The sequence below is a fragment of the Orcinus orca genome, chromosome 14 (assembly GCF_937001465.1).
Source record: "Orcinus orca chromosome 14, mOrcOrc1.1, whole genome shotgun sequence".
Taxonomy (NCBI): domain Eukaryota; kingdom Metazoa; phylum Chordata; class Mammalia; order Artiodactyla; family Delphinidae; genus Orcinus; species Orcinus orca.
In genome coordinates, this window is record NC_064572.1 from 27,875,014 (window position 1) to 27,887,899 (window position 12,886).

Below are 12,886 nucleotides of genomic sequence, written 5' to 3' on the forward strand. Positions count from 1 at the left end.
AAGGGCAGCGTTTATTGTGAGGCGCCATACAAGGAGTCCAGGACAGCCAACGCTCAGGAAGCCCGAACTCCTCCATACAGTTCAGCACGGCCTTTTTATTTATTTTTATTTTGGCTGTGCTGGGTCTTCGTTTCTGTGCGAGGGCTTCCTCTAGTTGCGTTGACCGGGGGCCACTCTTCATCACGGTGCGCGGGCCTCTCACTATCGCGGCCTCTCTTGTCGCGAGGCACAGGCTCCGGACGCGCAGGCTCAGTAGTTGTGGCGCACGGGCTTAGTCGCTGCGCGGCATGTGGGATCCTCCCAGACCAGGGCTCGAAACCCGTGTCCCCTGCATTAGCAGGCAGATTCTCAACCGCTGCGCCACCAGGGAAGCCCCCAGCACAGCCTTTTTAAAGGCCAGGTGAGGGAGGGGCGTCTCAGGGTCTGTGATCAGCTCCTGCACAATTCTCTGATTGGTTGATGGTGAGGTAACAGGACGGTGTCACGGGTTAACATTAACAGTCCTTAGGCTCCAGCAGGCCTGGGGCTATGTTCTCAAGGTCATCAAGTAGCTAATATCTTCCATTTGGTGGGGGTTTTAGCATCAGTAAAACAACTTAGGGAATGTGCATCAGACACTATTATCTAGGTACTTCAGAGAGGAGCTAAAGTAGAGGATATGGGAGAGGGGTCTGTCCCGGGAAGGCCCCATAGGGTCCTGCTCGGTTAGAGGCAGAGGGATTATCTGGCTTTGCAGGTTGTTCCCTTATAATCCAAGCACAGTAGGGGTCTGGGCCTTGAGAGCACAAGATTCCAGAAGCATCTTGATTTTAGGCTACAAGAAAAACATTTGCCTAACTGATGCTGTTCCTAATGTCAGGGATGCTGGGAAAAGGCCCGGTTTCTTAGCTAACACCTGCAGAGCATCCCTGGACGGAGAGAGTCAGCAAGCAGCCTGCTGCGTGGACCTGGGAGATTGGGCGAAGGCCCCAGCAGGCTGCCTTCCTGGTGCCAGGAAGTCCTTTTCATTTGTTAAACCACTTTTGGCTCCTGTAGAAATTTTAAAAAGCTAGGGAGCAGCCCTAGGTAAATGTCGTTTGGGGCCTGGCTTTGGGGCTCTTTGTTTCTTCCTTTCTTTTGCAAAGCTTTCTTTCTCCACCCGGCCCCTCCCTTCCTTCTGCTTATGAATGGGCTTAGGTGTGAAATGCAAAGCTAGAGTGACACAGCACTTTCTCTGCTTGGGCCTGACCTCACCTTCCTGGCCAGAGGTCAGGCCCGCAAATGCCGGGGGTCCGGAGGTGGGGGGTGGGGGTAGGGGGTTCTCCCGCTGCCTTCAGAGTCACTCTTTCCCTCTGTCATCAGTTGATCTCTGCTCAGAACGCCCATGAGCAAGAAGTATAATTTACACGTTTTGGCTTTCTTTGCACCCCTTCCATTTCTGGGGCTCCTCTTCCCTCAGTTTTACACTTTGGGTGAAAGGGAGTCGAGAAAACAAAAATAATCCAGTTATGTTACCCGAAAACTGGGTTGGCTTCTTGGTGGGTGTCGAGCCAAAGGACACAACCAAACCAAAGATCAGAAGGAAGGATTTATTACTTGCAGCAAGTAAAGAGAACACTGGGGATCTTTCCCAAAGCAGTGTCTCCTCAAACAGAAAAATTGGGGAAGTTTTAAGCTAAGGGTACGTGCATATTCATGAAGGGGCTTGGGCAGAGGAGAATTCAGTATAGAATTGGGGCAGAGGTTGACAGAGTCCAGGCTTCAGTTGATTTAAGTCACGAGGGTCAGGAAAGGTCAACATCACCATCCCTTAGGTTACACTTGATCTGGTGGTTGAGTGCCCAGCGGGGGTTTAAATTCTGCAAAACAGCTCAAGAAAGTGCTTCAGGCTAATCTTTACCACTGAAACAGAGCTAGGAGTCTTTACAACTGATTTATGATCTTTGCTATTGTTACTTCTCATGCCTGGTAACAGTTGGTCCTTTCGTTCCCTTCAAATCATTATTACTGAGACCTGTTCAAGAGCAAGCATTGTGGCCAGGCTTAGACCACAAAATGGTTTAGGCCAAAATGGCTCCTCTTATATCAAGAGAGTCATGCCTGTTTGTCTTTCTCTGGAGACCCCCTACCCTATCTGCTTACAGTTACACAGTCAGAAGCATCTGTGAATTCTACTTAAGTTTCTTTAAAGGGCATAAAACAGCCAGAGCCCACTTGTCTAGCTGGTAGAGGTGTCCTTGTGTCCCTTAAGGATGTTGAAAATCCATCGACCTCTGTCTCCCACCCAGGGTGTGTCCACGGTGCTCGAGGGCCTTGCGGCTGCAAGTGTAATCCCTGGCCACCTGCGAGTGTGTTAGAAATGCAAGGTCTTAGGCCTCACCCCAGACCTCCTGAATCAGAAAATCCATCTTAACAGCTCCTCAGGGGATTCAGGTGTATGTTAAAGTATCTGTGTGAGAGACTCCTTGGTTAGTTGACTGGTTTTTAAATTTCCCGTCCATTCACTGAGACGAGGCCAGTGACCACAAGTTTGGATGTCTGGCTGTTAAATCTGCTGTGAAAGTTTTAGAACGCTTCCTCTCAGCATCTGTACCTAACTACTCCTAGTCGAGAACAGCAAACAGTTTGTGGTCCAGCCCTAGTCCTTGGGGGGCCACAGTCTGACTAGCCCTGCCCTGGGGAGGTCAGGGATGGAGATCAGAGGCTCCTGGTCCCCTGGAAGCCGTTTGTCTGTTTGTGTGTATACAGTGTAGGGGTGCACTCAGGGAAACATCCCTTTTCTCAGGAGAATCATCAGAATCTCAAAGAGATCTGTGATACCAAAATGGTGAGGAGCCATTGCTTTAGAAGGGCACCGTTGAGGTGCTCAGGACACTGTCCTTCCCTGAACTAACTGTGGGCCTCATTCTGGAACACACAGGAGAGTTCATTCAGGCAGAGTCCACGGCCAAGTTTGATAAGAAAAGATAAGTGGACATGCATGGTGGGATAGTAGACAACCCCTCCATGTAATATTTTATATGTATGTGTGTATATACATATAAATGCAGTATATGTGTGTGTGTGTATATGTGCAGAGAGAAGGAAAGAGAAATAGAGAAATATCCTTCCAGTCTGAACGCTGCCTGAACTTCTACCATTGAAAATACATCCCTTTGTTGTAAGACCATCTTGTATTAAAATAAACAGAGCCCTGTGTGGACAGGTAAACACACGAGGCTCTCGGTGTTGATGTCTTAGTATAAAGTAAGTTAATCAAATGCTCTGGGCAGTTTTAACTCTGATTTTGCCTTTATATTTTGAGATTTTTCCTGGAAGACATTGGGAAAGTGAAGCTATTACTTTGTTCATCTCAAACGTGTGCCCCTCTCTGTGGAGCCCCAGGCCCCACGTCTATCTGCAATCCCCCTACCCACTAAGCATGGTGGTGTGGCCATTCATTCTCTCCTCGTGTATTCCAGGGACGGGCAGCAATGCCTGCTACATGGAAGAAATGAAAAACGTCGAGACGCTAGAAGGAAACGAGGGCCAAATGTGTATCAACATGGAGTGGGGTGCCTTTGGGGACAACGGGTGTCTGGATGATATCAGAACGATCTATGACAAACTGGTGGATGAATATTCTCTAAACGCTGGGAAGCAAAGGTAATCCCACCTGGTGGAGGAGACGGGATGGGAGGGCATTCTGCCTGTTACAACGGAAGAAGTTTCTAGGAGTGGGGTTTGCACAAAGCCTGGAGACTGTGGTCCCTCAGGTTCACTCTTGACCTTGGCTTTTGGCCCAAGGAGAGCAGAGAACTTAGGGGTGGAGGGTGGTGGCAGCACATGGTACAAGATGGCCCAGGGTTGATGTTCTGTGCAGGTGCCTCTGGGGACAGGGTAGCAGTGGCCACACCACTCCTCTCAGTGACCGTGTTTATCCTGCAACATTCTGGCCTTCTCATTGCTCTCTGTTTCTTCCCCATCAGGCTAATAGAAATCTGTTGGTCAGCAGGTTTTTGCCTTGTTTAGCAGGACACATTTGACCTGCAGTTGTTAAAGGGCAAGGGAAATTAGGACGTCGCCAGTGGGAGTGGGGGGCTCCCCATCACTGGTGAGGCAGAGGCCCGCCACCCACCAATTCCTCCTTTTCCCACGGCAGACCTCCTGCACCACCTAGTGGCTGATTGGATCTTTGCAGCTCGGGTGTCAGGGACCCTCCCCAAGATGGCAGTGTCCACCCTTCCCAGCATAGAGACAAATGACCCCTTGTCTCAAGCTCCCAGGGATCAGGCCATCCTCTGCCGTAGCCAAGACGAGGTGGTCTAAGCCGTGCCCCCAGGAGCAGAATGAAGAGCTGGGGGTAATACCTCCCAAACATAGGTGATTCTGCAGCTGACCTCAAGATTTTTGTCTTTTCCAGATACCACCTATGCTTAATGTTTTTCTTTAAATCAGCTTGTATTCTTACATTTAATGAGGGAGGAAAACCAATATTACCATAAAATGGATATAGTGTAGAACAGCGTTATTTCAATCCTAGCTACTGTGCCTACCAACAGCTCTACAGGAAGACCCCCTTTGTTATAAGGGGGCTCAGTAGAGGTTGGAAGTGGTTAGAGCCATATCAGCATCAAACTTATCAACACCAAGGAGATGTCTCCTTGATGGAATGAAAAGGACTAGATGGGAACTGATGATAGGAGTTCTAGTTCGTGTTTTTCCTGTGGACCACTCGAAGCCTTCTGGAGTATCCACATTCCAGTGGAGTCGTGCCAGCTTGGGGGGACACTGGGATGGGGTGTGTGCATGGAAGCATTTAAAGCCCATGCCATTTCTTGAGGCTCCTGAGCATGGAGAGGACAGGAATTAAAAGCCCCCACGAACAGGTGACCCTCAGGGGTGTGGTGGCCACCTGGGTCCTCCAGCCTGTGTGGCTTTATCACTCTGTGGGTACTTGACCAGCACTCTGGGTTTTGGCAAAACCTTCCAAAAATCTAGTGGGAACTTTCCCTGTGTTGTCTTGTTCCTTTAAGCCGTTTGCTGGTTCTACAGGTATTGATTGAGCACCTGACTGAGAGCAACACTGAGCTGTGCTGGGCCCTGGGACTCAAAGCTGAGCAAGACACACATTCTCTGTCCCCTCGAGGCTTTCGCTGCAGGGGTGCCAAGGGGCGGAGGACCTGTGTGTGCTGTGAAGAAGGGAGGGTGCATGGGAGCTGAGATAGGCAGGGGGAGGACAGACCTCTTGGAGCCGTGCTGGGCAAGTTGAGAGCTGAGAGCTGGAGTGGGGTTTCGCCAGGCAAAGGCAGGGAGTCAGGTGAGGAAGAGGATGGTCCAGCAGTGAGACAGAGTGCTGGTACTTTTGCGTCTGATCCTGGGAGGGTTGGGGATTCCTCAGTCCTTCCCGGTCTCACGCTCTGCCTCTGCCAGGGAGCACAGGGCTGGGTGCACGGGTCGGTGACGCCGATGAGGCACAGTAAGGCGCCCGGGGTTACTGTGAGACCGCAGGCTTCATATAGACACCCAGTCCCCTCCTCTCGTTCCAGGTATGAGAAGATGATCAGCGGTATGTACCTGGGTGAAATCGTCCGCAACATCTTGATAGATTTCACCAAGAGGGGATTCCTCTTCCGAGGGCAGATCTCTGAGCCGCTGAAGACTCGGGGCATCTTTCAGACCAAGTATCTCTCTCAGATCGAGAGGTGAGTGGGCAGGGCCTTCCCTATTAGAGGTGGACCTGGCCAGGGGGCCGTGATGGGGGCAGTAGGCAACACAGGGGACATTTTGGCCATTTGGGAGGGTTTTGTTCTTCCTCTGGAGTAGTAGGCCCTGAGCAGTTGCATTTTGAAGTTCCATAAGTTTACTATAAATCATTTCCTTTTATTCATCCTGTATGTTAGGGCATTATATTGATTTGTTTGAAATCATCCTGTGTGTAAGTAGGTTACATTCCAGGATAGGAAAGGTGCATCACAGATATTTGTATTGAAGGACCATTGAGTCCAGAAGAGCTAAGCACCCCTGGTCTGGCCTCACCCTCTTTTCCTCTGAAAGGCAGCCTAGGATGCATAGCTCACCGCCCACCGTGCCCCCCAGCGAGCTGCTTCTGTCTTCCTCCTGTTTTTCTCATGTAGAGTGAACATTTCATCTGTGCCTTTGCCATCTCCCACAGTGAGCTGTGAGAAGAGGTGGGAAAGTGCTCAGCAAAAGAGCTTGTGCAAAAGCCACCTTCATTTTAGAATGGTCACGATAGCAGCACTGACACTGGCTCGGCTCGGGTCTGCCCCTCGCTTTCGCCCAGGCCTGCGTCTGTAACCTTCAGGTAGAGCTCACTGCCCACCAGAACCCACGCGGTGAAGTGCTAGCTGCAGACAGGGGCCCTGCGGCACTGACCCTGGAGGACTTGGGCACGTGGAGTGATGGCATTTCACAGCTGCAGCGGGGGGGGGTCACCATGATAGGGAACCAAGCTCCCCACTGCTTTCTCTCCTCATTCTAAGTTCACCCAGGGGCCAAGTGTGGAAAATAGGAGCCAGAGAAGAATGAGAAGAAAATATCAGTGAATATTTCTTTTTTTTTTTTTTTTTTTTTTTTTTTTGCGGTATGAGGGCCTCTCACTATTGTGGCCTCTCCCGTTGCGGAGCACAGGCTCTGGACGCGCAGGCTCAGCGGCCGTGGCTCACGGGCCCAGCCACCCCGCGGCATGTGGGATCCTCCCGGACCGGGGCACAAACCCGTGTCCCCTGCATCGGCAGGCGGACTCTCAACCACTTCGCTACCAGGGAAGCCCCAGTGAATATTTCTTGTTAACATTTTTTTATTGTGGTAGATATATATAACATTAAATTTACCATCGTTACCATTTTGGAAGTGGGCAGTTCAGTGGCATTAAGTACATTCACATTGTTGTTCAGCCATCGTCACCATCCATCTCTAGAACTTTTTCATCATCCCGAACTGAAATTTTGTCCCCATTAAACACTAACTCCCCATTTCCTGCCTCCCCCCAGCCCCTGGCAACCACCCTTCTACCTTCTGTGTCTATGAATTTGACTCCTCTAGTGACTTCATGTAAGTGGAATCATACAGCATTTGTCTTTTCACATCTGGCTTATTGCACTTAGCATAATGTCTCCAAGGTGTATCCATGTTGTGGCATGTGTCAGAACTTCCTTACTTTTTAAGGCTGAATAATTCTTTGTATGTATACACTACATTTTGTTTATCCATTCATCCATCCATCCGTGGACACTTGGGTTGCTTCCACCTGTTGTCTGTTGTGAATAATGCTGTTATGAACATGAGTGTACAAATACACAATCGAGTCCCTGCTTTTAGTTCTTTGGGATGTATACCCAAAAGTGGAATTGCTGAATCACATAATTATTTTACTTGTTTATTTATTTGGAGGAACTGCCATCCTGTTTTCCACAGTGGCTGTACCATTTTAACATCCCACCAACAGCATATATAAGGGCTCTGACTTCTCCACATCTTCGCCAACACTTATTCTTTTTTGTTTTTCTTTTAATAATAGCTATCCTGATGGGTGTGAAGTGCTGGGGAAGGTCCTTTCAAGTGTAATAGCAAAGGAAGAGATCATAAAGAAAAAAATGCCAAATTTAGCTGCATAATTCTATAAGATAAAAACAAAATCAGTCATCAAGCTTAAAAGACAAACAGAAAACTAAGGAAAACATTTGCATTATATATGCAAGATGCAGAGCATGGCATGGTGGGCAAGAGCTTTGGCAGGTCTGGTCTTGACACCTGCTCTACCCCATTGGCTGTGAGCTTTGGGTGGGTTACTCATCTCTCCGAGCTTCAATTTCCGCATCTTTAAAATGGGAATAATCATACATGGATCAGTTGGCTGTTAGGAGGAGGAATAAGGTGATGTATGTAAAGCACGTGTCACATAGTAAGTCCTCAGAAAAGGCTGACTGTTCTTACCACTGCTGTTGTGTTCATCATCAGTCATTGTCAACTCTTTCAGTTTAATGAGAAGGAGACAAATATCTCAGAACAAGAGTTTTGGTATAAGGTAGTTCATATGGCCAGTAAACAAAAACAAAAACAGTAATCCTCACTAATAGAGAGGAGCCCAGATTAAACCAGTGTGATGCCATTCTTACCAAATTGTCCAGTGTTTTTAATTTAAAAAAAAATTTATTGGGCTTCCCTGGTGGCGCAGTGGTTGAGAGTCCGCCTGCCGATGCAGGGGACACGGGTTCGTGCCCCGGTCTGGGAAGATCCCACATGCCGCGGAGCGGCTGGGCCCGTGAGCCATGGCCGCTGAGCCTGCGCATCTGGAGCCTGTGCTCCGCAACGGGAGAGGCCACAGCAGTGAGAGGCCCGCGTACATACAAAAAAAAAAAAAAAAAATTTACTTCTTTTATTTTTTATTTTTGGCTGTGTTGGGTCTTCGTTGCTGTGCACGGGCTTTCTCTAGTTGAGGCGAGCGGGGGCTACTCTTCGTTGTGGTGCGCGGGCTTCTCGTTGCAGTGGCTTCTCTTGTTGCGGAGGACGGGCTCTAGGTGTGTGGGCTTCAGTAGTTGTGGCACGTGGGCTCAGTAGTGGCTCGCGGGCCCTAGAGCGCAGGCTCAGTTGTTGTGGTGCACGGGCTTAGTTGCTCCGCGGCATGTGGAATCTTCCCTGACCAGGGCTCGAACCTGTGTCGCCTGCATTGGCAGGCAGATTCTTAACCACTGTGCCACCAGGGAAGCCCCTTTCCACTGGGGACAAGTAAGGCCAAATACTCTGTTAGAGACAGTAAATTGATATAACTTTCAGAAAGGCACTTGGCAATATGTATCAAAAACCCTTTGACCGAGAAATGTATCCTAAGGGGAAAATCTGACTTGCACCAACAGGAACAGCATCAGAGTGTTACTTTATATTAGCAGAAAATTGCAAACAACTTAAATTTCTCTAGACTGGCTAAATAAATTATGGTCATCCCCAGAATAGACTACTATGGCAGCTTTTACCAATCTTGGTCTCAGATAAGGAGGTGGGAACTTGCTCAGATGTATGAAGCATGAAAAGCAGCAAGAAAGAAAACCATATATAAAGGACAAGCCTGCAACATTGTTAATCAACTACACTGCAATATAAAACAAAAATTTTAAAATAAATAAAGAACAAGCCTATTCACATATCAGGACAAAGACATTGTTTAATGATATCCAAGAAAAATAGATTGGAAGGAAATATATTTAAACGTTAATAGTATTTTCCCCAGTGTTGGGATTGTAGATGGTTTTAATTTTCCAATTTTTATTTTTCTAGATTTGCTAGTTTTTCTACAACTTAACATGTAATACTTTGGGGATCATTAAAAAAAATAGACAAGTAAATGTTATTTTCAAGGGGAGAGAAAACCCCACGACCCTTTTCGTGGATAAGTGCAGTGATTTGGGGCCGGCTCCTTTGGAGTCGGTGGCTTCTGTGCTGCTCTCGTGGGTCCTGCTTCATCCAGCCTCCTGGCTTTTGTCCCCCTCAGCGACCGATTAGCGCTGCTGCAGGTCCGGGCCATCCTCCAGCAGCTTGGCCTGAACAGCACATGCGACGACAGCATCCTTGTGAAGACCGTGTGCGGGGTAGTGTCCAAGAGGGCCGCACAGCTGTGTGGCGCAGGCATGGCTGCCGTGGTGGACAAGATCCGCGAGAACAGGGGGCTGGACCACCTCAACGTGACTGTGGGCGTGGACGGGACGCTCTACAAGCTTCATCCGCAGTGAGTGGGGCTTCCGGTGGGGATGGGCAGAGCTTCCTGGGCAGGCAAGGCCCCTTTATGGCTATGGGACATCAGGATGTGATTCCCACCAGGAAAATTCCTCACCAGGACACAGCCAACCTGCAGGCTGTGTGGTAGGGTGGGGCTTGTCTGGGACGAGGAAATGAGCTGCTCTGAAGTTTACCTGGGATGCCTGGGGAGGTGGAGAAGCGGCTTCACTTGGCCAGCTCACACCTGTGGCCTGGCATTTCCTGCTTTCCTCTCCTCCTGGGCCTCTCTCATCCAGGTGGGGAGCAGGAAAGGAGGTAAGGGTGGGTGTCCACTTACCCATCAGCCTGGCCGGGAGGCTGTGTTTGGTAAGCGGGAAGAGGGAGTGAAGGAAAGGGGAAGGGGCCCACTGTCTTGTCCACCTGCTAAATCAGTTTGTCAAGAGCCTTGGAAGGCAGGAGCGGTTTTGGCCCTTGGCTTTGTAGCAGGGAGGCGGGTGGGATGTGACCTCCCTGACGTTTTGGTTGGGTGTCCAGCACCCCATATGCTGGAGGAGGAGAAGTGAGCCCATCTGCTCTTTGATCTACCACACGTCCCAAAGCTTGGCTCTTATGAATAGAGTGACCATATTATTGTCGAAATGGAGGTACTTTTGCCAATCAAGAGAGTGCTACTAATGATCACACTGGGACTGTCCGCAGTAAACTGGGCCGCTCACTCCACTTAAAAGCAACCTCACGCAACTCAGTGTAGGCGTTGCCTGCCTACGTCATGGCCGTGGCTTGGGATGAAAGCATCTGTTGGGCTCCACCCCAACCTCTGTCTCTCCACCTTCATAGCTGTCCTCGTTGTCCCTGTGGTTTAGAGCTAGGCTTTGGAGCCGCACGTGGACATGCTTGGTTTTAATCTTGGTACCACCGTGTAGGAGCTGTGCTCAGTGGCTTCATATCTGCCCGGTCTCCTCTTCATGGGAAAATGACCACCGGCAGGCCGGACGTCACATATATAAAGTGTGGGACACCTAGTAGGAATTCAGCAAAGGGCAGTCAGTATTTCCTCTAGGAGCGCCACTGCCCTGAGCATCCACAGCCTGGCGCTATCGCATTTTCAGCACAAAATGCAAGAACCCAGAGTCACTTCTCATTTACAGATTATAGTTCATGGGGGTGGGGGGCTCCCTCTCTTAGCTTCAGGTGCTGGGTTGGGGGTGGAGTCCTCTCAGAGGACTGCAGCTGGGGGTGGGTGACGTTCGTTTCCATGCAGCCTGCTGAGCTGACCCAGTGCCGGACCAGCTTGGCCCACCTCAGTGGTCCACACCCAGGTACCAGCACCCCTTCTTGGTTTTCGGTCCCGTCGGAGCCTCAGGCTTTGAGGATGGGAGCCGTCTGGGTGTGTTACTCATGCCTTAGCCCTCAGAAGGTGTACAGAGCAGCTGGTTTTGGATTCTCCGTTGTGCCTCCCTGCTGCAAATTGTAGCAGGACTGGCTGTAGACCCACTTTCTCCCAGACGTTCTCAATAAGCCGCAGCTGCTTCCAAGCAGCCCCTCCCATCTCGCGTCCCTCCTCATTGTTGGGGTGCTTCAGCGTCTTCAGGTGGGTCCGGCGTCTCTCCTCATATTCCTCTACCTACCCTTCTCTACTTTTGTCCTTTTTAGTTTCTCCAGAATCATGCACCAAACCGTGAAGGAACTGTCACCAAAGTGTAACGTGTCCTTCCTCTTATCCGAAGACGGTAGCGGCAAGGGAGCCGCCCTCATCACGGCAGTGGGCGTTCGGCTCCGGCAAGAAACGAGCAGCTAAGAGTCCTGGACCCCCCAGCCTGCTGCCCTTCCAGCACTTCTCTCTTCAAGCAGCGCCCCCCTGTTCTGCCCAGCGAGCTGTGCTGGGAGACACCGGCACCAAAGCCCGCCAGCACCACCGCGGGGAGGAAAACAGAAGCCAAGTAATGGCGCGTAACGTAGGGTACAAAATAGAGTGTGTGCTGTTGGTAATCTCCCTGGCCTCCAGATCCCTCCTCACCTGCCCTGCCACTTTGCATGATTTGACTTCAACCTGGTCGTACGTTCCCCACATGTGAAGTTTAGTGGCGTCCGTTTCTAACTTATGCATTAGTCCAACAGTTATTTATTGGCCCAAAATGAAAAGTCACCATCTGACAGGCCTTATGGGCCTCCGCAGCCCGTCCTTGGGGATGTGTCCCCCGTGTGCAATGTATTTTCACCAGCAGACACTGCCGGGACTCCTCCCACAGGTGCATCAGCCGCCGCTTCCTCCCGGCCCCGCACCCATTGCTGTCTGGTGTCCCATCAGGGCGTGTCAATGCCACTGAACTGTGTGTCCGTGGAACTGGTCCTAGCCACATTGTGACAGTCTTGCATCCTGTCTGTCTTGGGGAGGGGAGGTGGGCAGTCCTGCGGGAAAGTGTCTTGTCTCCGTTTGGGTAAAACGAACCAATCAAGAAACAGTACGCTCATTGGAATTTCCCATCGCTTTTGTGAGCCATGTTGTATGACCTAGTAAACTTTGTACCAATTCAAAGACCCGAGTGACGCTTAATGGCTGGGGAGTGGGGAGGACATCGGGGGATGTGGCAGAAACCAAACCCTGGGGGGTCTCGTGGCCTTCTGGGTCAGGGCAGAGTTTGAAATGAAGGCTGTGTTCTTCAGCGTGCAGCCTTCTTTTGGCTTGAGGACTTCTGTACTCTCCCTGCAGAGGGTCAAGAAGTAGCCACTCCCCTTCTTCTAGCACCTGCCCTTCCACTTCCCTGCTCCAGTCCCGGGGGCCTACCGCAGGGAGAGACTCCTGCAGCCCCCGCCTCGACACCTCTCAGAAGGTAAAGGGATGGAAGGCCCCCGTCTTCCAATAGCCTGGCTTCCTCACTTGTAGTTGGAACAAAGGAAAAGTCAGCTTGGCTTGCGGGGGCTGTTGGAAGCCCCATGAGAGGACAGGGCAACACTGGCCCTCCCTCCTGCTGTGCTAGCGCGGGTCCTGCCCTCATCACCCTCTCTGCCAACTCCAGGACGATGGATGAAAAGATCCCCTTCCCTGAGCAGATGAGGCCTTGCAGCAGCCCAGGGTAGCAGGGTTGCTGTCCTCTCCCCAACCCCCATCATAGACGAACCCCTTCTGTGGGCCTTTGTCTGACCCTGTCATCCCTGCCCCACCGCAGTCTTGAGGTGCTCTTCCACTCTGTGGCTG

General features: G+C 50.6%; 1 protein-coding gene across 6 annotated transcripts in view; it reads left to right on the top strand.

The window, feature by feature from the left end:
- Positions 1-12,226, top strand: part of HK1 (hexokinase 1) — an 83,664-nt gene extending 71,438 nt beyond the window's left edge. For all 6 annotated transcript variants that reach the window (XM_049697277.1, XM_049697276.1, XM_004280793.3 and 3 more), the window contains 4 exons: positions 3,441-3,624; positions 5,508-5,663; positions 9,467-9,700; positions 11,344-12,226. In XM_049697277.1, the coding sequence (XP_049553234.1) occupies positions 3,441-3,624; positions 5,508-5,663; positions 9,467-9,700; positions 11,344-11,488 (719 nt within the window). In that variant the 3' untranslated portion in view covers positions 11,489-12,226. The remainder of the gene's footprint in view (positions 1-3,440; positions 3,625-5,507; positions 5,664-9,466; positions 9,701-11,343) is intronic.
- Positions 12,227-12,886: the final 660 nt, after the last annotated feature.